Source organism: Amphiura filiformis, chromosome 11 (assembly GCF_039555335.1).
Source record: "Amphiura filiformis chromosome 11, Afil_fr2py, whole genome shotgun sequence".
NCBI classification, from domain to species: domain Eukaryota; kingdom Metazoa; phylum Echinodermata; class Ophiuroidea; order Amphilepidida; family Amphiuridae; genus Amphiura; species Amphiura filiformis.
Window position 1 is genome coordinate 22,533,306 of NC_092638.1, and position 24,917 is coordinate 22,558,222.

The 24,917-nt window shown below is 35.2% G+C and overlaps 1 protein-coding gene across 1 annotated transcript; it reads left to right on the forward strand.

Moving 5' to 3' along the window:
• The first annotated feature begins 9,745 nt into the window (after positions 1–9,745).
• LOC140164567 (uncharacterized) lies at positions 9,746–24,710 on the forward strand. Its single transcript, XM_072187874.1, has 8 exons — positions 9,746–10,034; positions 13,356–13,705; positions 15,190–15,451; positions 17,204–17,326; positions 18,094–18,207; positions 20,971–21,081; positions 22,063–22,141; positions 22,393–24,710. The coding sequence occupies exons 1-8, from the start codon at positions 9,980–9,982 to the stop codon at positions 23,633–23,635; spliced, it is 2,337 nt and encodes a 778-aa protein (XP_072043975.1). The 5' UTR covers positions 9,746–9,979; the 3' UTR covers positions 23,636–24,710.
• The last annotated feature ends 207 nt before the right edge of the window (positions 24,711–24,917 follow it).

Genomic DNA, 24,917 nt, shown 5'->3' on the forward strand with positions numbered 1-24,917 from the left:
AGATCGAACTTCCAAATCTTTACTTTACCCCGGTATTTACCACCAAGCCATACCAGTGATTTGATAGATACGGTAATAATAGCAATATTATTCCCACTCATGGCTCACTCGTATATTCTATTTCTGGAATGAATTAACACCGTCCAAATAATGTAACACAAACCTTTATGCTGACTTTAAAATAATTGTTTAAACGTTGGGAGTATTATTTTCAAGGTAAATAACCAACAATGAACAATTGACAATGCAAGTTTCTTTGCAGGAAAAACATCGGCCTTACAATATATCGCGTGACAGTAGTCACGCACAAAGATAAACATTTCAACATGTTCAATATACGACTCGGAATATACCCCAACCAAAATTGATGAAATTTTCAGGCAAGCTCACTTTAGTTATTCTATAACATGACACCCATTTTGATTCCGGCGCTTTTTCTTGCTTGATGATATGAACATTTTTATGTTCGTGACATGCATTTTTTCTAATTTTCCGAGCTACTTTGGACATGTTCAAGCTTCTTTATTGTCCATTTAATTCAACTTTTACAAGTTATTTGTTGCTTTACACAATGTTTGATATCTTATCTGTGGTTAGGGTACATAAATGGAGCAATATACGACCCGTGTCTTCCATTTCTGGAGCTATTTTGATAAAACGTGTTTGCCGGCTAAAATTTCAACATTGTGTTACGTAACTCGTGTTCACCAACCCGTATAAATTTTCTGTCGAACAAAAGAGGTCACGAAGTTGCTGTCGTACTGGTAAGGCTAACATAGCAATAGGTGAATACAGTGCAGGGTGATATAGTCTAATCTATTGCTATGGTAGTCAATCCGATTATGGCGTCACTTCTACAGCGAATTGTATTGTGGGGAGGAATTTTAGTTAAACTGACTTCCGACTTATTTCGTTTATGTGAATGAAATGTTAGAAACGAGACCAAGTCGGATTGTTTAAATTAAAAAATGTAAATAAACTTTATGATTCGAGAAGATAAGGTACTAAATTTCTTTTAAATTGACCTCTCCTGGATAACCATTTTTCGTGTTATTGTGCAAATCACGCTTTTTCGCTTTCCCATACTTATTTTAAATTGTGCTATTACATATTTTATCTGTAAATGTGATATTTTTAACTATGTACTTTGTTTTTTGTATTATTATGTTGTTGGTGAAGTAATATTTGACTCATTTTAACTCTTGTTAAGCTGAGGTTTCAGAATGTATTCAGAATGCAATTTGGTGTGTGTCGTGTTTTTATTGTGCTGGTCACGCGCCTTCGAATTTTCATAATTATTCTGTTTTGTACTATTATTGTAAATATCATATTTTAAACTATGCGCAACTTTGTTTTGTATAATGACGTTATTGTTGATGTAATATTTGACTAATTTTGAATCTTGTTAAAGGTCCGTAACCTGATCGACATCATCATCATCATTCCCCATATTTCTCATTGTTGATGAGTTGTTGGTGTCATATAATAGATTATACTTATCTCATCCCGAAATTTGTCGATCTAAATCGATGTATTTCGAAGAAATCATCAAAAAACAGGCAAATTGTGGTTACCAATTTAAGTGAAATTTCATACGCCCAGGAATTCTGGTTCGCCCGGAAAAATAGATCAAAATATATAGAGGGCGCTCTCTTGTCAAGCATGATACGAGGAACATGAATAAAAATATAAGAAAGCCTTCCCACACTAAATAATTAATTAAAAATGAAATAAAGAAATACCATTTCATTAAAAACAAACATAAAAGGAAAATGTGGTATACACAAATTAAAAAGAAACACTAAAGCATGAGATATGGGTCAAGAATTGTATTAAGGCGCCGTAGTGTGGATTTATGGAGGGTACCGGGGGAGGGTACTATATCCCGACACGCTCTAACGAATATTTTACATGTGTGGTTTGTACGGATTGGTCTTGGCACTTCATGAAGAGGTGTTCTATTCTTAATGTCAAGTCTATATGTGCCTTTTTTGTTGTGCCTCCTCGTGTACTTATCCATGGCACATAGGAAGCGGCGTGGATTTATCTATGCCCGTCCAACGGGGAATAGATATTGTATTTGTTGTGTTTAGTCTCCTCCTTCTACTGTGCAATATACATCAACTTTTTACCTCAGTCATTTTTATAAAGCTGGTTTGTATTTTAATTATGTATATTAGATATTGCTGCCATGTGTGTATGCTCTTATGTTGTTTTGTAAAGCGCTATGAAAACCAGTTTTTTACTATGTACGTTTTTGCATGCAAGTAATTAATTTTAATGATTCAGTTGATTTTGTTGTTTTTGTATAGGTTAAATTTGTGAATTTCCTCTGTCAAAGCCTACGATGCGTATTCCACGTTTGTTGTTTTGTTCTTTCGTGCTTTAAGGGTAGACGAGGTATTGTTGGTCGAAGCAACCAAAAAATCGATTTTCATTATCTAGATCAATATATTATTGACAATTAACACCTTGATGTTTTGCAAAAGTTCATTCTACAAATCGTATATTTTGCAAACTTGCTTAATTTATTGTTGTTAATGAGTTATGTACGTTTTACAAAAGTGTTGTTGTTTCAGCCCTCTTTACAACGTAACTCAAGAACCGCAGCACCTATCAAAGTATATCTGTGATATTTTAATTCTTCCACACGCTCGCTATGAATTGAGCAATGCAGTTTTTGCCAAAGCGCACTACCATTCGTAAGATGCTGTGAACTACCAAATCACAACAGTTTAAAATAATTAATAACCTTAAAGCACTCCATTTCTGTGCAATATGCATTGTATGCTTTTCCAATCTCTTGCCTCTTGCACTGGTGCCTATTTCACATTTCCATTTTTTGCTGATTCTGCGTGTGCCTTCTTTTGATTTGCTCCTTGTGTGAAATATGCATCTTGTGTTCTTTTGGCTTTGAATTTTGCATGTTTATTGTTGTATATTTCACATGCTACTGTCCCCCCTTTGCTCGCCTCTGACGTAACTGTGCAATATACATCAACTTATTTTCTTTGTTAATTTTAAAATGTTAGTTCGTATCTTAATGCTGTATATTTAAATATTGTTGCCATGTGTTTATGCTTTTATGTATGCTTTGTAAAGCGCATTGAGATTTGTTTGTAATGCGCTATATAAGAATAAATTATTATTATAAATTATTATTATTATTATTATTATTACTTCTTCTCAAGATCACTTTTTGCACTCCTCTAGCTCAAGAACCATAGTAGCCTCAGGGCCCAAACTTGGTATAGTGATGGCCCGTGACCCCTAGCATCATTCTAGGGTACCCCCGACCCCCAGAGGTCAAAGGTCACGGGCTACAGGGGCAATATGTGTAAAAGTTCAAACAGCTCTAGCTCAAGAACACCCACAGGGTTCATACTTGGTACAATGATGACCCCATGACCCTCTAAATATTCCTGTGATAGCCTCGACTCCAGAGGTCAAATGTCATGGGCTACAGGGAGCAATACGCGTAAACTTGAGCTAATTAGCTAAAAATACTCAAATCAAATGTGGCAAATTTCATTAGGAACAACATACAGTGTATAGGGGACTTATTTTTTCATTGGACGCTTCTATTTTGAGTTATATGCAAATTAGCTAATTAGCATAAAAATGCTCAAATTTTGTCCAAAGTGTATCGTCATTGGTACCAAAATGTGGCAACAGCAAGTTGGCGATTTATTTTTTCATTGGACGCTTCTGTTTTATGTTATATGCAAATTAGCTACTTAGCATAATATCTTGGTGGATCGGGGGAGTCATGGTGGTTAAAAAAATATCAGGGTAGGTTTAGGTGGTGAATGGTGCTAGGGTTGACTAATGAGTGTCATGGTGGGTTAAGGTCATAGATATTCGTGTTTGCTCAAACACCGCTGTGCCATCTAGTATGATTTTCATTTTGTTTATATTGTACTTGTAAAAAGAAAATTACTTAGAAATTACAAAGAACATTAAAGTTATTATTTCACATTGCCTTTATTTGCCTTAAACCAGTTTCCTATATACATCCTTAGCGTTTTACAGAATGTAACAATACCTTTATGAAAACAGAAAAGACATTTAATATTTGTTTCGTGTTGTAAAGAAACAATTCGTTTCCTGTTTAAAAGATAACTATGAATCTGTAGTGATAACAAAAACTTAAATATATAGATATCATGGTCAATGGTATCAAGGATTTTAATAAGTTCATAAAAATACCTATCGAATAAAATAACACCATTATCAACAGCCTTACTAAATATTATCCATTTTATAAAATATTTTTCTCTATTTTACCCACAATGTGATTGTTACCAGTTTTCGCAGTGTATGCGTGGTCTTTGGGGGAAAATATTCGGAAATTCCAAAATGAAGTCACCTCTTTGTTAGCTTTTTTTAAATAATTTGTTTTGAAAAGTTTATGCAAGTAATTATTTTTTCCAATTATTAACTTCCTTTTGCGTTTGTTATTGCAAAACATAACTGCACTCCAAATATCAATTTATTGAAACATAAGCTACCTACATGAATGCAATGACCTTGAAGTAGTTATTGTTGCATTAAGGCGAGTGGGATGGCAGAGGCCATATAGTTTCCAGTGTAAGTCATTTAGCTAAAACATTGCAGTAGAATTTTCAATGTCAGTTCATTGTATATTGGAATTGGAATTCAAGAAAGCAAATAATCTCATATATATTCCATACGTCTTGCGATAAGGCCAACAATATATTACAACGACAGTTTTTGGCGCTTTTTCCTCCAGAGAAAAATCATGCATATGGGGCGGAAATGACATCTTTATTAGCTTTGGATCCCCTTTATAGAACCCATGCCATTCCACTTGTGTGTTAGCTTTATTAACACTATAACACGAGATATTAACACGAGATATTGAGACTGAACATCACATTGAAACTGCAAAGCAACGCTGAAAAAAATTATACAATAGATAATACCACTGAAATAACACTTTTAAAAAGGAGTTCTTTTGTTATGTCTATCACACTGAAAAAAATAACCGCAACACTTCTGAAAATGAGTGGCCATTGATTAATCACTCTGAAATCGTACTAATCACACTGAAATATGTTGGACCATGCTATTGTTATGAAAAGTAATCCCTGCACAATAGCCACACTGAAAATGGCTACACTGATAGCCAGAACGGAGTCAAGTGACTCTATAAGTGGAGTAAACTAGCACTGACTCTCCAAAGGAGTCACCTGATTATCACTGGAGAGTCAGTTGACTCTACCTGTGGGGTCAATTGACTCTACATTCAGAGTCGTCGACGGAGTCAAGAAATTTATGACTCTTCAAGGGAGTCAGACTCTGTAATTGCTTGGCTCTTGACACCTTGGAATGTTTATTCTCCCATTCCAAGGGGATGGTGGTCAAGTCAGATTTTCTCCATCGTGTCGTCTGACAATCGCCAATGGCGTGAAACTCAGAGTAAAGTCTCCTATTCCGGTAGGTCTATACTTTGAATTTTATCTTGATGTACATCTATGTGTATCATTATTTTGTCTTTTTTCGGACAGTCGAAGTGACTCTGTAATGGAGTCAGGGTGACTCTATTAATGGAGTCTGGGTTACTTTAGGGGCAGAGTCCAGCAACTACGCGACTCTATGTCTAAAATGACTCTATATTGGGAGTCAAATGACTCCTGTGTAGAGTCATCAACAGTGACTCGTCAGCGGAGTCAAGAAATGTATGACTCTTCAAGGGAGTCAAATGACTCCCAATATGGAGTCATTTTAGACATAGAGTCGCAGAGTGGCTGGACTCTACTTTTAGAGTCACCTAGACTCCAGTTTGACTTTCAGTGTAGAGTAACGCTGAAAATGGTTTTCAGTATGATTTTCAGTGTCAAAATTTCATGTCTCAATAGTTGAGTTCAAACACCGCAAATTTTCGACCCCGACTCGCCTAAACTGAACTAGAACTGTTACACAAGGAAGTAGGTCAATGCATAAATTAGTTACTATCATATTTTTGTTCGTGGTATCATAATCATTATTGTAAATGCACAGCACGCATTAACAGAATAAAAAACACCGTCTTCATGTGGGAAAATTTCATCGAATCGAAGAATCATCATGTTTTTCATCGTTATATTTATTGTATGCTGCTCATTTGCTGCGTCAGACCAAGGTAAGTTTTACCATAGACTACTTTTGTACTTTTTTACTAAGTTGTACTTTAAAGGTGTAATTTAGGAACACCTAAATTGAATTACAGCCACATCATACGATTTCGGTAAACTTATAATTTGTTATTATTTGCCAAAAATGTTGATATTGGTAACAACAGTGTGGAAGGGTTTCTGGTTATTTTAAGCCAAAAGTAAAATGAAAGAAAACCACTTACCATCTTTAACTGATGCATTATTGGGACTTAATGTGTTAAAACATCACTTCAAAATACAACAAATTCGGCTTATTCTAATTACGTGTAAGTTGGAACATCCCAGATATTGTAAAACATGTATATAACAAAACATTAACCCACTTTAAAGTTTAAATATACAAACCGTGCCCATTGTACATGAATATAAAATATTTCTCGCTCGAGGTCCAAACTTTTTTTGTCCAAACATGGATCAAATTGTAATAATTAAAAACGTAAAATAAATAGCGCTGTACAAACAAAATAATTTTCAAAATTGTATTAGATATTGATAACCAAAAAGTGCTAAATATTTACAAAAGAAAAACCCATAAAAATATTACTAAGCTGACTAAATCTCCAGCGGAACAGCAAATCAAGCGACCCCGACCAGGTCCAACAGAAAAAGGCGCCAAATACGAATATTGTCAATATTGACACCTTGGAGGAAAAATGTTAGTGCATTAAAAGGTCAACCCAGGTTAAATAATTAATTAATAAATAAATAAATAAATAAATAAATAAATAAATAAATAAATAAATAAATAAATAAATAAATAAATAAATAAATAAATAAATAAATAAATAAATAAATAAATAAATAAATTAATTAATTAATTAATTAATTAATTAATTAATACTATATTCGAATCCGGCGCAATCCCTTGCCAATACCCGACAAGATCATAACGAGAGACACCATTCCCTTAATCAATACATGTAACAACTATGGTTATTGACGAATATTGTCAATATTGACACCTTGGAGGAACAATGCTAGTGCATTAAAAGGTCAACCCAGGTTAAATAATTAATAAATAAATAAATAAATAAATAAATAAATAAATAAATAAATAAATTAATTAATTAATTAATTAATTAATTAATTAATTAATTAATTAATTAATTAATTAATTAATTAATACTATATTCGAATCCGGCGCAATCCCTTGCCAATACCCGACAAGATCATAACGAGAGACACCATTCCCTTAATCAATACATGTAACAACTATGGTTATTTAATTCCTTTCGCTTCAACGCAGTACAAAATTAATTATAACAATTAAACACAATTAAACACAGAAACATATATTCATTATTAAGACTAAAATAGAGGGTATGCAATTATGACGTCACTCAAATCAAATTCTGTCCTCTAAGAGGCCTCCAGGGAGAATGTGTCAGGATGAGACAATAAAACAAACGTAGAGACCTGTGCCATCTTCGAGCTATCCTCCAAGATTGCCACCATTTCCTTTATTGCATAGAGTCTATTCCCACTAGTGGAAATGCATAATGAGAATTCTTTCAAAAGTGATAAGAATTGGACAAAACAATGAAAATTGAAAAATGTTATCATTTCTATGAAACTGTAAACCCTGTAGGACTGATCGGGGCATTCGGCCCATTCTCCGATAAAGTGTTCAAGTTTGGTCTCAGGAATGACAAAATGCCAACCACGAAGAATTCATGAAATTCATTCAGAATCGTAAACGTTAATAGTTTAAGAACACAAAACAATGCATGGGTGATTTTTCAACAATACTTCATTTTTAGCAATATTACTCGTACGTATTGGGGTAACGTATCTGTGGTAACGTATCTGTGAATTCATTTCCCACCTTTGTCTTAATCGTGCAAGTGTAAAAAATTGCCGACTTAATACCCATACTTGATCAATCATCACCCAATGTACTAAAGTCTGGTATGGTATTTGGCTTCATTTATCACAGCGTTTTTTTCCGAGGGGAGTAGAATTTAGGTAACGTATCTGTGACCCGGAGCGCCCCTTGGCTGGCGACATGGAGGAAAACAATAGACATGCATAATCAGCTTTATTGTTGTTTACTTTCTAGGCATGTTACAACCTTTAGCCTCACACATTTTAGAAAGCAACTCCTAAGTATAAGTTATATTAATAAAAGTTATTTCTCTCTGACGAAACAAGTCTGAATATGACTTAAAACTATGGGCGACACAGATTTGGCATTTTGAACACTTCGTTCTCATCCAAATTTATGAGAAATATAAATTAGTGTGTAAGCAAACTGTCACATTGTTTTAAATGAGAAAAGAAAAAATTATAAGATAATTAGCCAATCATGCCCCGATCAGTCCCACGGGGTTTAAAGTTTCATAGAAATGAGAATATTATAAATTCTCATCGTTTGTCCCATTCTCATCGATTTTGAAGAAATTCTCATTTTAAATTTCCACTCGTGTCCATTACGAATGATTCCCGTTTGACTCCATTTAATTTCATAATAACCGGAAATATAATTGCTAGAAATGTTTTCAGTTCTGGAATCGAAATGGTGACATTTCTTTGTTGTAGAGGTAAAGGCTGCGGGAAAATATAATTCAGTGACCTTTTAATATTTACACGACGGGGGGGGTGGTGCAGGGGACGTTTTGACAAAAAAAATCGTATAATGTATGATTTCATTAAAACACTTCAGGCTTCGTTCACGTACACCACTGGGCATCACAATCAAGCAGAAACTAAAAATTCGAGAAACATTGAGGGCGTCTCTGTGGAGCAAACCACACATTATGGCTTAAATATGTATCATAATTGTTGTCATTGCAAACAGGATTAGAAACTTCCAGAATGAAGTGATACGGTTTCATAAACACTTATCCCGTATTTGACCTTCTATTTGCCTTTGTTGTTGCTTCATCAACCATATAAGCCAATTACTGCATGCGGCAACCCCAAATACCAATTTGTGAATAGGCAAAATACGCTACTGATGAATAAAATACAGGCTGTATCAAAATGATAGTTCCTGACACATGAGTCATTTTCCAAGAAAATATTAGACATATAAATCAATTTCATTTGGAATGGAGATTATATTAATAAAAACAATATATAAGTAGAATATATGATCTGATAATTTTACTTGAATTTGTATTTGCATTTTGGAGATATTCCTTTGAATGAAGGAATGTGTTTCATTCATAACACAAAGTAAGTCGTTCATTGCACTGTTGCAATGTCTATTGTTTAAATGAGTGGATCCATTGTGCCAAGAAAAATTTATTCTGAATTTCGTGGTCATACCTTTATCTTAATTTGTTCAAATACAATACTGAGACATAATACTCTTGTTGCAAACTTTTGCAGTCAAATCACATTATTGTTATTACTATACGGAATACGCCACCAAGCCAGTTTTGTGATAAAATCGTGAAAAAAACTTTCCTTAAAAGCGCGTCAAGCCTCAAAATATGCTACATATTATCATAACTTTTAAGCTAAATTTCTTAGTAAAGCTGGCAATCTTAACATATTGAATTTTCCAGCAAATTGAATTTTAAAAAATCACAAAAATTGAAAACAGTCGGGAAATAACCATTTTGATATAGCCCGCATTGACCTCTTGAGCTATTGTTGCGTAGAATTTAACTTGAACTCTTGAACAATGCACGATTGTGGCAATTGATCGTGACCTTAACTTTATTGTTGTGGTTATTGCTGCTGCTATTATTAATCAGTGTTAATGCGTAACACATGAGCAGTAGCACATGTTGGTTAAACTGTAATAAGGAAACGATGAATGGTGGATATTGCAAATTAATCGAAGAATCATCATGTTTTTCATCATTTTATTCTCTGTATCTTGTTCGATTGCTGGATCCGAAGAAGGTTAGTTTAACCAAATTTTACTTGTATAATTTCGGAAATCCTATCACAATCAAACATACAGCTAGTTTAAAAAATCCCTACTCATTATTTTCAGTTAACCTTGAATTAATTGTAGCCAAACTATTAAATCTACAATATTTTGTGAAGGATATTATGAAGTGCGTTAAAACAAAATGGTTTTGCTGCTTAAGGTGGCATTACTTTTTAACTCTTAGGACGACATTTGATTGCCTTTAGACGTTAATTCAATCGCACTGGCTCAATTCAAATATGCTTTATTGCAACAATATTATTTCATACATATTGCGCATTTTGTGACTTCTTTTGTTGAATTTTCTCGATACTATAATTCTTCAGTTAAGCACGAAATAAATCCCAGAATTGTTATTAAATGAGACAAATTACCAAGAACTAAAACCGAGCTAGTATCTCAAAATGCCAAAAGTGGGCATAAATACCCTGCCTTGAGAAAAATGGTGTACATGTAAATACTCACTGAAACATGTCATTGTTTTGACAAAAGATTATTAACTCTCAGTCTGCATGGTACAAAGGAAAATATAGTCCATGATATCAATGCAGGTGGCCCGAGGGTTCAGTAGCCCCAAGCAAAAGCGAAAATGAAATTGTGGGAGGGGGCGGGATAAAAAGGGAGATGTTGAAAGAGAGCCACACCGCTCATTGTCCATGGGTCTCCGAAGCTTCGGCTCTTTTTACGCTCCTGTTACTAGCTAGTCAACACCATGACAGTGTATGTAAAGGATAAACTTAACTGTGCATATGAAAAGCTATGAAATTGAAAGAGCTACAAATCAATGTTGTGGTTTTTGCAGCAGTGCTGCATTAATTCTGAATTGGCTGGGTGTTACTATACTGAAATTTTCGAATGTGAAAGGCATTTTGTACCACTGAAGTTTTTCGTACACATCGATAGCTTTATTAATATAAAGATTGACTTTTGTAGAATTTTGGTTGTGTATCCATTGATTTTATATGCGATTTCATTGAAAGAAGTGTTTTTTAATGCAATGATTTTCAACAACACACTCAACCTGGGCTCCTTGCATGAGGAATATTAGCTACAAGCATTAGCTGAGCATGCGTCCTGTCAATTTCTACTCTCACACCCCTGATTTAGCATAGGGATTGGGCTCGTTTGCATATGCATGAGTTCGTTGAGTTGGTCGTAGCGTCCTTGGAGATAGTACATTTCTAGTAAAATGGTATAGATGAGTTTATAGTCAAAATGCGTGATGTATTTTAGCAGTTTAAACGTAGGCCTATGTTTTTGTAAATGTGCATAATTTCCAATCACGTCGCAGATGGCAACTATCACAGCACAAGTAATAATTTATCCTAGTGTATTGCCCCGGTAGAATACCTTGCATATGCCATAGACAAATTTTGATAACTTGGTTGGTAGACAGAGATGACGTCAGTGGTACTGATTTTGGTTTAGATCTGAAACCATATTATACCTCAGGTTTAGATTGAGAAAGTATAGGCCTACATAACATATCAAGTAATTATCTGGTGGGAATTGTTTTATTGTTGTATTAATTGTGGTATACTGAACCCGACAACCACATTTGAAGAAAATAATTATAACTATGATTAATTTTATCATGGGCTATATTTTTTTTCGGCGGAGGAATATGGATTTAGCCTGGGGAGTTAGCTTTCAAAAACTGTATCACGTGTCATTACATGTGGATGGGATGGGTGAAGTTTCGTGTTACCAAAGTATGGGTGTGTTACCATTACAACAACAACTTACTTATTTACATAGTACATCCAATCACAGCGTGCTGATCTGTCTAAAGTAATAAACAAAGGTTGTTCAGTCGCACAGTAACAGTGCATGCACGTCATTAGAGGCGCTGTAGTTTAATATGGATATGCAAACGAGATGGCCGGTGACCGTGACTCAACTGTAAATGATTATTCTTCGGGACACCTTGACGGATTTTCCGCAATTGACACACCGTGCTGTAAGCATGGTAAAGTGAACCTGTAAAATGTACCAAATGCAGTTTTTGATATTGCGGTACATGTCAGCTATTTTTATGCAATTTTCGGCCGTTGTTTCGGCCTACAGTTTGTTTAGGACTTCTTTGTTGTGGACCATACTATTTTGTTTTTACGAAAGTGATAATTTCTCCATCATTTTGTTTCAAGTTGCTTTATTTATTACTAAATAGCCTATTCGGTCTGGGTATTAAATTGATAGGCCTAATGGCGCAGTGTAAAGGACCATGCGGTTATAAGTTGAGACTCCCAAAAGACTGACGGCGTGACATTTTTCTTGAACAAATGAAATGATAATGATATTTTCAAAATGAATACTTACACCCCTCATAGGGGTCTATGTAAAACAGTCAATTATCAGAATTGCAAGTGTAGTCTAAAAGTGACAAAGAGATATTGTATTCTCTGGTTTGGAATGAGTATTTATGACTGAAAGCAGTTTAAGCAGCTAATTAGCACTAATTAAACCTTTTGAATAAATAATTAGGTCTGTTAATGAAGTAAATTTTGATCACCCTGTATACATAGAAGCAAACATCGCACCCAAAATAAAGTATATTTCTGGTTGGCTTTTTCAATTCAAGCTCTGTTTGATTTTGTGGTCCTCAGATTGAGAAAATATTCCTGAAAAGAAAAATATACCACATGTTCCTTAAAAAGTTCATTTTACACACTGTATATCGTCTAGTACACCCTGAATATTGATTTCGAATTTTGGTCAGTTTAATCTCTGTTCTTAATGCTTTCCAGAAATAGGCCTACCTGTAATTGGTTCATAAAATGATATAACTATTCATCGCAAAATTGAAAACAATGGCCATACCCGATGTCAGTCAATGGTATATCCAAACCACAATATGAACCTGAAGACTCGTCATCAGACTTAGACACTATCCATGCTATCAATGAGGAATTGCTATTACCCCATACCACAGTATTATGTTTATAATCATTCCTAGGCCTTATTAAAGGCTCAAATGCATACAACTTTTTAACTCATTTATGTTAAGTACAAACTTGAGAATAATTATGTTCTTCATTTTAAGTAAATGTCATCATATGTTATTAAGTATACCAAGAAATGAACTAAGTACTCAGCATATAAATTAATTTGTGCCCTCATTGTGGGTTTTAAGACAAAATAAAATAAAGGAAACAAACATCATTCTCCTTTTTACAGTGTCGTTTCTAAAAGCTCATTTTTAAGCCAAAGGTCCTCTCAGTGAATGTGAAATCCAACATTTTTTCTTCATTCACTGCGCCGTCTTTTTTAAAGACATTTCTTGTTTGTAGTATCATGTGAAGCTGGGGCTCTTGGCATGGAAGACAACACGATATCGAATGACCAAATCACATCGTCTTCATATCATAGCGTAGAACATAGTGAAACATTAACTTTTGGACCTTGGAGAGCTCGACCAGGCAACGCCCGATATTGGCGTCCACGGGAGGATACTTTAAACATGTTACAAGAATCGTGGATTCAAGTAGACTTCTCAAAAACCGTTATCATCACAGGAATACAGACACAAGGTAGTGATAGTAATGAAGATTCTAACGACAGATGGATCAGTATGCTACAAGTACAGACTAGAAACTCTAACAACACGTTGACAAATATCACAGATTCCAACGGCAACCAGGTGAGAATAAGCATCACTTAAAGTTAAGCATTCTGTGTGTATAAAGCAAAATTCAAACCCAATTCCCTTAGTTTTGCAAAAAGAAGGGCCTTTTTTGGCCCCAGCCCTCTGTTTATATCATATACTATTATTTGTTGTATGTTTCTAACAACAACAATTTCGCGCCGCATTGTGAAAATGTCAACTCTTTAGGGGTGGTGCAATAATTATGTATACCCACGGGATGGTAATTTATAGGGGGGATATTTTGGCACACGAAAGGGGGGGGGGCAAGCATTTTTGGCAGATTGAAGGGGGGGGGGGGGGGGTTAAAACGATTTTTGGCAGGTTGAAAGGGGAGGGGTGTAGGCCTAAGCGATTTTGGGCACAGATATTTAAAACCTTAAATTGTTTTATCATTTATCGTTTCTATATTACGCCCTAAAAAGATGTAGGAAAACAACACTAACACATTCAAATATGCACAATTTTCCTGCTCGCTGCGCTCGTATTATATGATAAGATAATTTAAGGTTTTAAATTCGGGTTCCCGAAAATCTTAGTGTGTAAAGCTAAGGGGGGGGACAGTAATTTTGGGCCGGCCAAAGGGGGGCAAGCGACCACTTTGAGATTTTTTCACCACCCCGTGGGTACACAGAATTAGACCTTAGTCCGGGCCGCACGTCTGATTTTTGATACTGTGCGGTACTTGGATAGCTAGATCACTGTCATTAAAACGTGTTTTCTGTAACATAAATTTTGCAATTGTGAGGAGGAAGTCACCAGCTAAAAGTCAAGGACTTAAAAACACATACTTTAAGACGTGTAATGCAAGCATTGATTTGAAAACCCACCACTAGTGGGTTTTTTTAATGAGTTTTTCGATCAGTTGTGGCATAAACTATATCTTCCCGTGAACCAAATTAAATATAATTATTTTCTGAAATTAGGCCTTAACGTAAATTGTTGCTTTTTACTCAGGAATAAAAAGCACGACTTATTTCAAAACAAGCTAGATTTTAAATTCGTAATACCAAATTTGTTTGTCCGCTGTCTGAATTCCTTGATATCACGGTACACATTAATATAGCTTGAAATTTCGTAGCATTCTAAGTAAAGTATCTAGAGCATAATAATTTTATCGTCAACAAAATGAACGAAGTACTTTCGTTCTTAAGTTAAGAGAAAGTCACTTGTTGACCAGGTTACAACATCACCGTATTTTAAGTCATACTTGACACTATCACAAATTGTAAAAATACCTTATTCTTAAACAACTCTGTTAATGTCCAAGCTTAATCCTCAAAAAAGAACATACCATAACACTTTCAGTTCATATTATACATTGGGATGTTGCACAACCATATATATAAGAATGACAATCTAACAACTTTAATTCATCGTCGGCCTCTGTAGGTTCTGCATCCAGAACGGATTGGCATATGTTACAAGTGATGTCAATTTTCTATGCAATAACCATTCATGCTGTTATTAATTTATCGCAGATATTTTCAGCAAATACAAATTACAATGGAAGTAAAATAATAACATTTCCAGAACCCACGAGTGCCCGGTATCTACGCATCGTTCCAATAGAATGTTACAACAAATGTGGACTTCGTTTGGAAGTGTTCGGTTGCCGATTGGTAAATGAATGTGCGGAGGGCCAAAATATATGTGACAGCAATGCTACGTGTCATGATCTACAAAATGGATACCAATGTACATGCAAACATGGATTCATTGGGAATGGCTCTCAATGCGAAGGTAATAACACGTACAACACACTCTCGTGACAGCCTTTTAATTTACTTTTATTAGAATGCCTATTCATTTATTTTTGATGTCAACGATTATTTTTTTACTGCAACGATTAAAAAAAACCAGATTTTAAATACAGTCATCGCCAATACTCATATCTTTATTATTTTTCCTGTTAAGTTATATACCGCTTTAATACCGTAAAACCCCGTCTACAAGCATATATAGTGTTTTTTATAAAAGCTTAATTAATTCGAAGCAAGCGTTAATATACCAATACAATAGATCGGTCTTAAAATAATACTTGTTTGTATATGCTTGAATCCGTAATTTATTTGCTCAAACTCCATAATGGCGACTGGATTAATGTAGCTTTCATCAGAAGCACACTATATGCTTGTAGACGGGGTTTTACGGTAGGCTATCCCATGGCATGCTGACATACAATGGATGACTTTTGTATGATTAGATTTGTACTAGGTGTCCGGTATTCCATTAACTATTCTAATATAATTCCAATGAATTCTCTTTAATTGAAACACGTCACTTATTCATTTTCTGACCAGTTAACTACTCATTTTTTTCTTTTCATTTCATTTCTTTTATTTCTGACTAGGTTATTTTCAGGTCTTATGAATTTCTTGATCTGAGGTGGTTGGAACGATGGCCTAAAATGAAAAGATTCAGAGATCTTAAATCACCGAAAATATTATGGGGCTTTAATATTAACTGTTTTTATTCATTATTCATATATTCATTTTGATTTTCCAGGTTTGGCTAGTAAAGTACATTCATAAAAAGAAACAACATCTACCAAATATTTTTACAAACGGAAATAAAGCTCAAAAACCTTTGCAGCTTCTTGAAACTTGGTCCCATTTTGAAAATCAACAGCAAATAATTTTATGTACTTTTTATTTACATTTTGAATTTGCTTAAGTCGCTGGGCAGGAAAAGCCTCCCATGTACATTTTGACTGTTACTCATTTCGCAAAACAGTGAACAGAAGAAAATGTAAAATTTAAAGGTTTGGCATTTAGCAGGGAAAATCAACGCTATTAATTAATAAAATTAAACATTTGCGAACAGCCAGGCAGTATTTATGTCCCCTGAAAAATAACAATATTGTTAAATAACATGATTTGTCATTGCTAACTATTTGCCAAATAGGTAGTAGTGAGAATGCATATGAGGTTTTTCACACTAAGCGACGTTAATTAACAAGACATAACATCATTTGAATAAGGAGTTCATTAATAGATTTGAGGGCATGAGCGATTGTTTATGCCAGAGACATGGGCAGATTTCGAGGGAAAAACACTTTTTCAATGTGGTAAATCTGTTGAAAACATCCTATTCATGCACAATTTTTGACCAAAATGTAGGTTTTAAAAGTCAAAACCCCGAGGGATCCTTACAATATTTTTCAAATCTTATGTCATAAAATGGAAGAGCACACTTATATTGTCCATATACTAGCTTCATTTAAACGAGAAATGGCCAATTCTCTTTATATTACCAATCTTGTGCGAAAGGTATTTTCGCCTGTTTTGTCCTACGGTTGTAAATTCAATGAACGATGACTTTAAAAAATTTTTTTATTGATTTTGTATCGCTGAAGCATAATGCCATATGTTAAAACCTTATCGATATTATGAAAATCATTAAATCAATGCTCATTGGTATTCAGAATAAACAGGTGAAAGTGGATGTTGTAATTTTTCTTATGTATGTGTTATTTAAATGCTGTCTCAACAGATATTACTGATATCGACGAATGTGTTTCGTCCCCTTGTATGAACGACGGGACTTGTGAAGATGGAATCGGTGTATATACTTGCCAATGTTCTGAGGGATATACCGGTGACATATGCGAAACAGGTATGCATGCCTACACTAATCGTCATATTCATTATCATCTACATTATCTTCTTTACGATTTTGTCTTCTACTTGTTATTTTACTTTACGTGGTTATTGCACAATACTGGTCTGTACAATTTCAACGTCGCACTGATGTAATTAGAAAATGTTTAGATAAACCTCCTATGTACATGGGTGTACATTTTGACTGTTACTCCTTTCACAAAACAGGGAACATGACAAAGTGTCAAATGTGAAGGTATTTTCATTTTGCAGGGAACATCAAATGCACTTATTAATAAAATACAACATTTAAAAAAAAAGTCAGGCAGTTTTTGTGTCCCCTGTATAATAACAATATTGTCTAATTGGACGATTTGTAAAAATTAACATGAGGTTTTCCCGCCCAGCGACGTTAATAAGACAAAACATCATTTCAATAAGAAGTTCATAATAAATGTGAGGGCATGATCGATTGGTTATGACCAACCGAAGGAAATCAACGATAAGTCTTCAATTCTATTAAAATAAACACACAAGAACCGATAACCGAAGTCTGAAGACGTCATGATGGGCGCCAACCGAGTAGTCCTGGGCACCACTACATCTCGCCTTAAAGCTTTTTGTATTGATTTTATATCGGTGAAGCATAATGCCGTCCGTTAAAACCATATCGAAAGTATGCCAACCAATGTTCGAGGGTATTCAGAATAGAATTCAGAATAGAATTGAAAATGAATGGAATAATTTTTCTTTTGCATGTCTATTTTAATGCTGTCTCAACAGATATCGACGAATGCATGAAGTCCCCTTGTAAGAACGACGGGACTTGTGTAGATGGAATCGCCAACTATATTTGCCAATGTGCTGAAGGATATACCGGTGACATATGCGAAACAGGTATGCATGCCTACACTAATCGTCATATTCATTATCATCTGTACGTCTTCGTCTTCCACTTGGTTATTAAAAAGAATATTATTCTCTACAATTTCAACGTCGCGCTGAGTTTAGTTGGAAGGAGGGCCTACCGCGCACCCTCGGATATATACTTCTAATCAACGTTTTTAGATCAGAAAACATATGTAGAAAAAGATAAGCTATGTTAAAAATTTAAAAAGTGTCCCTAGGGGTTAACAGGGATCATATTTTATACATGGTTGGTATTTCAAGATTGCCAAAGTTTTCCACTGGCCATAACAATTCAGACAAGAAGAGTCCTTAAAAAGGACAACGTTCCGCTATGGCATACTGGTATTGAAAATAAATCAAAATCTACTCTTTCTTGACTCATGGAAACGATTAACATTGATATAATTTAGCTGAACTACTTGCATGGGGGTGTAGAAACACGCAATACAACAGTTGTTAAATGGCATGTTGTGGGACCGGTGCACTGGCGTAACAAACAAGTGGTAGAATCCATTAGTTGCTATGACAACGTACCTAGCCCAGTTCGGACAACGACCTTATGAACTTGAGGAGGTCTTTTTAGCTGAATGCATATCCAGTAGAGAGAACCAGAGAGAGACTGTCTATGCTGAATGCTGGCTTAGAATTAGTAGAATTAAATTTGATATATTTTGTGGAAGACTTGAAATCAGTATAACTTTTGTTAATGAAACACTTTTGATATATCATGGTTTAAATGATTTACAAACTAAGTATTTTAGAATATTTACTTCAATCTTCATTCAAAAAATACTCTAGTGCATGTATGCAGTTTACTAGTAGTATGCCTAGATGCTTGTGGACTCAATTTCCTTGGTGAGCTCCCACCAAAGGGCAGTGCACTCACTGTTCATTTAGGGCAAGTTCGTGAAAGTAAATACACATAAATCATTACCAGTTTATAAATTTAGCCGAATCTCTGCAAGGTGAAGTTACAATTTTAAATGGTAAAAAATATTAGTTGGCTTTGGGTATGAGAGTATTGTATTTCTGTCATTACTTTGCTGTCACATCCCAAGATCCAATAACGTTAATACAGATTAAGAGTCAATGAACTGAGAACTCGGCCATTGTGATGTAAAACAGCAGGACCAATGAGATGCCTTGTTACACACTAAACTGTGGTGATTGTCTCTGCTACATCTCCTGGCCTCCATGCACTTTCATGACTATTAAACCAAGCAACTATTTGACAACCTAGTGTACGAGAGGCAGCATTTTACCTCTTTACAGTCTCTTTCTCATACATATAATTCACGCTTCAAGCAAGTTTTACAAAAAGGATATGATGAGAACTGGTACTGGGTGTTTTGATCAATCTGAGCATATCGTTCCTGCGGAACAAAAAAGTATACTTTTGCCTATCTGCGACTTACCGTTCTTCAGTTATAAACAGAAAGGTAAAATGGGGAGTCAAAGTGCTCCGATTTCAATAAAAACGGTCTCAAATTGTAAAATGAACTCAAATAAGGAATAGTTCCCACCTACTAGGATACTTCGTTACCTAGACTGTGCAAACTATGCCTTATTTGAGTTAATTTTACATGACGAACAATTTGAGATCATTTCATTGAAATCTGATTTCTTTTAGTTCTTGACCCTGTGTGACCAAAAACAGACCACTCCAATTCTGAACTTTCTGTTTATAACTTAAAGCTATATTATAACATATCTGTAAAAATAGATTAGTATTTATTTTCCATAAAATGTTAGCTTTTACTGTCAGATATGTCCCCTTTTAATTTTGAGCCGAAGAAGTGAGGTAAAGCAAAGAAAATTGGACTTTACTACTAGCGCCAATGTAATACGGTACGACCCTCTGGGGTGTGTGTGTATGTGTATCTCGCACGCCGTGTACGTACTGTGTTATGTGTTATGAACATCGCATACGTGTTCGAATAATATTTTCATCATAATAATAAAACGACGGTTCCTGCGTTTTCAATATCTTGATTTTTACAGAGTATCTTTGTTTACTAAAGTACATTACAATCGTGTAAAAACTAGAATTTAACATTTTTGAAGGCGTTCTCCTCAGCAAATGTTGCTAATATGGCTTTAAGAAAGGTATGTCGCAGATAGCTCAAACTACACTTTTTCTTCGTTATGACCGGAGGTGTACTTTTTGAAATTTCAACTTTGTTGTATGAAATTTTATCCCTGTTGACCCCTAGGGACACTTTTTGAATTTTTTAAACATAGCTATCTTTCTCTACGCATGTTTTCTGATCTAGAAACGTTGATTAGAAGTATATTTCCGATCGTGCACGCTCGCCCTCCTTCAAAATAAACTAGATGTAATTAGAAAATGTTAAGGTCAAACTCTTTATTGCTGGTCTGTATACATACGTAACAGCCCTTTGCATGGTCATATCATTTCCCTGGGAAATTAACATTTTCTGCATGGACCTTTAACTAAATTAAACAGTACCCCAGGGTACAAACACGTTTTAATAACACTCGGAAAACATATTTGAAAAGGTGATGCAAAACATTTTAACAAAATGATATTTAACTGTTGACAAACAAAATATTGTTCAAAAATGTTTGGCCAAAATATTTTACAATAACGTTTAAAAAGTATCCAAGACCTTTATATAATCCGGCATTCAAATGTTATTAACAATTATTTGAATAAACGTTTTAAGAACAAATTTGCTTTTGCTGGGACTAACCTACTATTCTCCAATATCTTTGTATGTAACATTACAGCGGAAAGTACCATGTCCAGTGAGACTCAAAAACCATCCAAATCAACACCAACCTCTTTATCGCCTAACAGTAAAGGAAATGCAAACAAGCAATCGATGACAAATAATGCAGGTAAAACATTATTAGCATGTATTTTTTTTTTGCAATTAAATCTAATCTGAAACTGACCCGTTAGGCTGGTCACGTGATAAAAGGCTGATTATCTTGATTGCTATCTTGAGTGCCCATCTCTTGTTTAGTAATTTTGAGTAACTTTCACGAAACAAGAGAGAGGGATTCCGGTTTAACTTATCTCATTCATGTGACTGTGCCATCAAGACGATACCTGTATCATGTGATAAATCAAACAGGTCAATGAAGTCTGGAGGTTCCAGACGCAACTCAAACACTTACTCCTGCCTTACTTTTGACTGCATGAATGCGACATATATAATAATGAGGTTCTCGCAGTAGCTGACCTAACTCATGCACTTTACAGCAACTGTCACGAATGGTGGCATGGCTCTCAATCTTCAGCGGATTCTCTCTCTTCTTTGGAAGAGGAAAGGACAAAGGATAGATCCCTGAGGAACGCCTGAGTTCTGGCTGGATGCCTTCCCGTCGGGATTCCCGTTTAGGATGACCTTCAGTGAGCAATCTAACAGGTAAACCTGTAGCCAGTACAATAGTTTGCTTGTGAAGCCAAGGACAGATAACTTTGCTTTGTAGGGCATGGTGCCATATGCTATCGAATTATGTGCTGATATCAAGACACATTATTCCTGTCATTGATAAAATTAGTGATACATTGGGCAACAAAGGTCAAAGCATCAGAGGTGGAATGGCCAGCCCTAATGCCAAATTGCCTGTTCGATATTAGCTGGTGTGAGGTAAAATGGCGCACGTGACTTCTTATCAGTCCTATCCATAACTGTGGCGAGCATATAAACATAATTATGCTTGTTACACAGCGTCTTTTGCAGGTTCACATTAGCAGAATTGTTCTAATAATAGTGATACTACTTATTATTACATGGCTTTTTTAAAAGCTGAAAACGTAATTAATAGTAATGAAAGAGGCATGGATATTACAGTTTATTTTCACTTTTGCAGGTACCGCAGCGGGAGCTGTCATTGGTGGCATATTTCTAATAATCTTGACAGTACTGATCATTGTATACCTTGTTAAAAGGTAAGAGTAGATATTTATTTGTATTAATAATGAATGAATAAATGAATGAATGAATGAATGAATGAATGGATGAATGGATGAATGAATGAATGAATGAATGAATGAATGAATGAATGTATAAATTAATATGTTATTAGCTTAATTAATTAACTAATTAATATGTTATTAAACTAACTACAGTTATTAATAAATTTGCCATAAATCACAATGGCAAGATATTATTTAACATATCTGTATTTCCTCATTAACAGGCGCAAGAAGCAAGCCAAATCTTCTGCACCCCGGGCTTCTAAAAATCCCATCCTTGATGATGAGGACGGTACGTGCGTCATCACATTACAAGAAACAAATGTTAAATACTCTGCTCCAAATGAAAAGAACACAGAGAGTAGACAATCATTGGCTCTACGATCCTTGTCTGATGGATATGAAGATATCAATGATGTCAACCATGACATACCAGACAATGGCAAGGAATACCTGTATGAACAAGTTGATAGCAATAGGAAGAGTCAAGGGAGCTCACCCTCAGCGGCTGAAGAAGGCTGGGCGGATAACATAATTTACGTTACTTCTGATGATAACGGGGATGTAAACCAGGAACCTGCCTTGTATGCAAGCGTCGACGATAGCAAGAAGAACGGCGGTAAAGATAGCAACGAAGAAGGCCAGGAGGATAACACAAATTATGCTGCTACTGATGATAACGGGGTAATGAACAAGGGACCTGCCTTATATGCAAACGTCGATAAAAACAAGAAGAACGTTAGTAAAGATGACAACGAAGGTCAGATGGATAACACACATTACGCTACTGCTGATGATAACGGGGAAGTGAACCATGAACCCGCCTTATATGAAAGCGTCGACAATAGCAAGAATGATGCTGGTAAAGATAATAACGGAGACGACCGGATACATGGCACAATTGACGCTACTTCTGACAATAAAGGGGACTTGAACCAGAAACCTGCCTTATATACAAGCGTCGACAAAAGCAAGAAGATCACTGGTAAAGATAACAACAAAGAAGGCCGGATGGTTAACACAATTGACGCTACTTCTGATGATAAAAGGGAAGTGAACCAGGAACCCGCCTTATATGAAAGCGTAGACAATAGCAAGAATGATGCTAGTAAAGATAATGACGAAGACGACCAGATACATGACACAAGTGACGCTACTTCTGACGATAAAGGGGACTTGAACCAGAAACCTGCCTTGTATGCAAGCGTCGACAAAAGCAAGAAGATCACTGGTAAAGATAACAACAAGGAAGGCCGGATTAACACAATTGATGCTACTTCTGATGATAAAAAGGAAGTGAACCAGGAGTCTGCCTTGTATGAAAGCGTCGACAATAGCAAGGAGAAGGCTGGTAAAGATAACACAATTGACGCTACTTCTGATGATGAAGGGGAAGTGAACCAGGAGTCTGCTTTGTATGAAAGCGTCGACACCAGCAAGAAGAACGCAACTTCTGATAACGACTGACCAGCAAATGAAGCTACTCAATGGTACTCAAATGCTACTCAGTGGTACTCAAATACTACTCAAAGTTTCAAATTTATATCAAATAACTTGTCTTGACAAAATTATGGTTTGATATACCTTTAATGCATGGTAAAGACGATTTAAAGCCGCAATAATACGATTACAGTTTAATTTAAAGTTCTTATTCTTTGCCAAGAATGAAATAATATTAGTATTAAAAACCTGCCAGGAAGGCTATCTCGTCATTTTAAACCGAAATAATGAGATGTCTATCTTGGCCGTAGCCCTATCTTGGCCGCTTAACCCTAGAACTACTGAGTCATATTTTGTAACACGGACTGCGAAGGGGTGGGGGTGGGTGCACCCTTTAATTTTCAATTATAACCTCATATACCGTTATATTTGAGATCAATGTATAGCTATGGGTGTTCTCTATCCAGTGATACAAAAATAAGTACAAACATGCCCCACATATTTCACCGAGTTTTTTCCTCAATATAAAAGGAAATGACTATTTCAACCTAACTAACAAGTAAATAGCTCTTGCAATAACTACAGAGGAAGGAAATGAAAATCATTGATTTTACTGTAGAAACCAATGGTGGGCCTCACCAATCCCCCATGGTCATCTTTGACGGCCAGTCCCCGTGTAAGGTCCTGGGGTAAAAATTGAATGAAAAAGAATGGATCTACGATAAGCTTAGGTCGTTTGGGCGTAAACGCGTGCGTTTTTATATGGGGGTGCACCCTGCGTTACACCTCCGTTGGTACGTACAACCCCCCTCGTAGTTCTAGGGTTAATTCTTGTATTCTATGGGATTGTCCTACACATACTATGAATTTGGCTGATTCCAATCAAGTGCAATAAGTTTGGGACATGTGTAAATGTCACCAATAAATGCACAAAAAAGTTTGTAGAAAAATAATAATCAAATTCTATTAAAGAAATGGTACATTATATATCAAGCAATGTTGTTTAGCCCTGGTGGGCAGTGGTGGTACCCGTAAATGTCAAAATGTAACAAAATCAGTGAGGCGTCAAAATAAACTCAAATAACAAATATGACCTTTTACGATAAGGTGAATCTATTATTATTATTATTATTATTATTATTATTATTATTATTATTATTATTTGTTGTTGTTGTTGAAAACTTACTGCCAAATACTCTAACATAATGTTATTTAAGTGTTGACAAAATATTTGGCAAAAATGTTTCCAAATATTTTACAATAACATTTTGAGAATGTTTTTAAAATGTTGTTATATTGTGTTTCCATA

Bases quoted from the DNA above. Each gene is read 5' to 3' on its own strand.
- LOC140164567 (XM_072187874.1), top strand. From the start codon at position 9,980: ATGTTTTTCATCATTTTATTCTCTGTATCTTGTTCGATTGCTGGATCC. The intron at 13,706-15,189 runs GTGAGAATAAGC...AATTTATCGCAG, and splicing joins CAGATTCCAACGGCAACCAG to ATATTTTCAGCAAATACAAA. The intron at 21,082-22,062 runs GTAAAACATTAT...TCACTTTTGCAG, and splicing joins ATCGATGACAAATAATGCAG to GTACCGCAGCGGGAGCTGTC.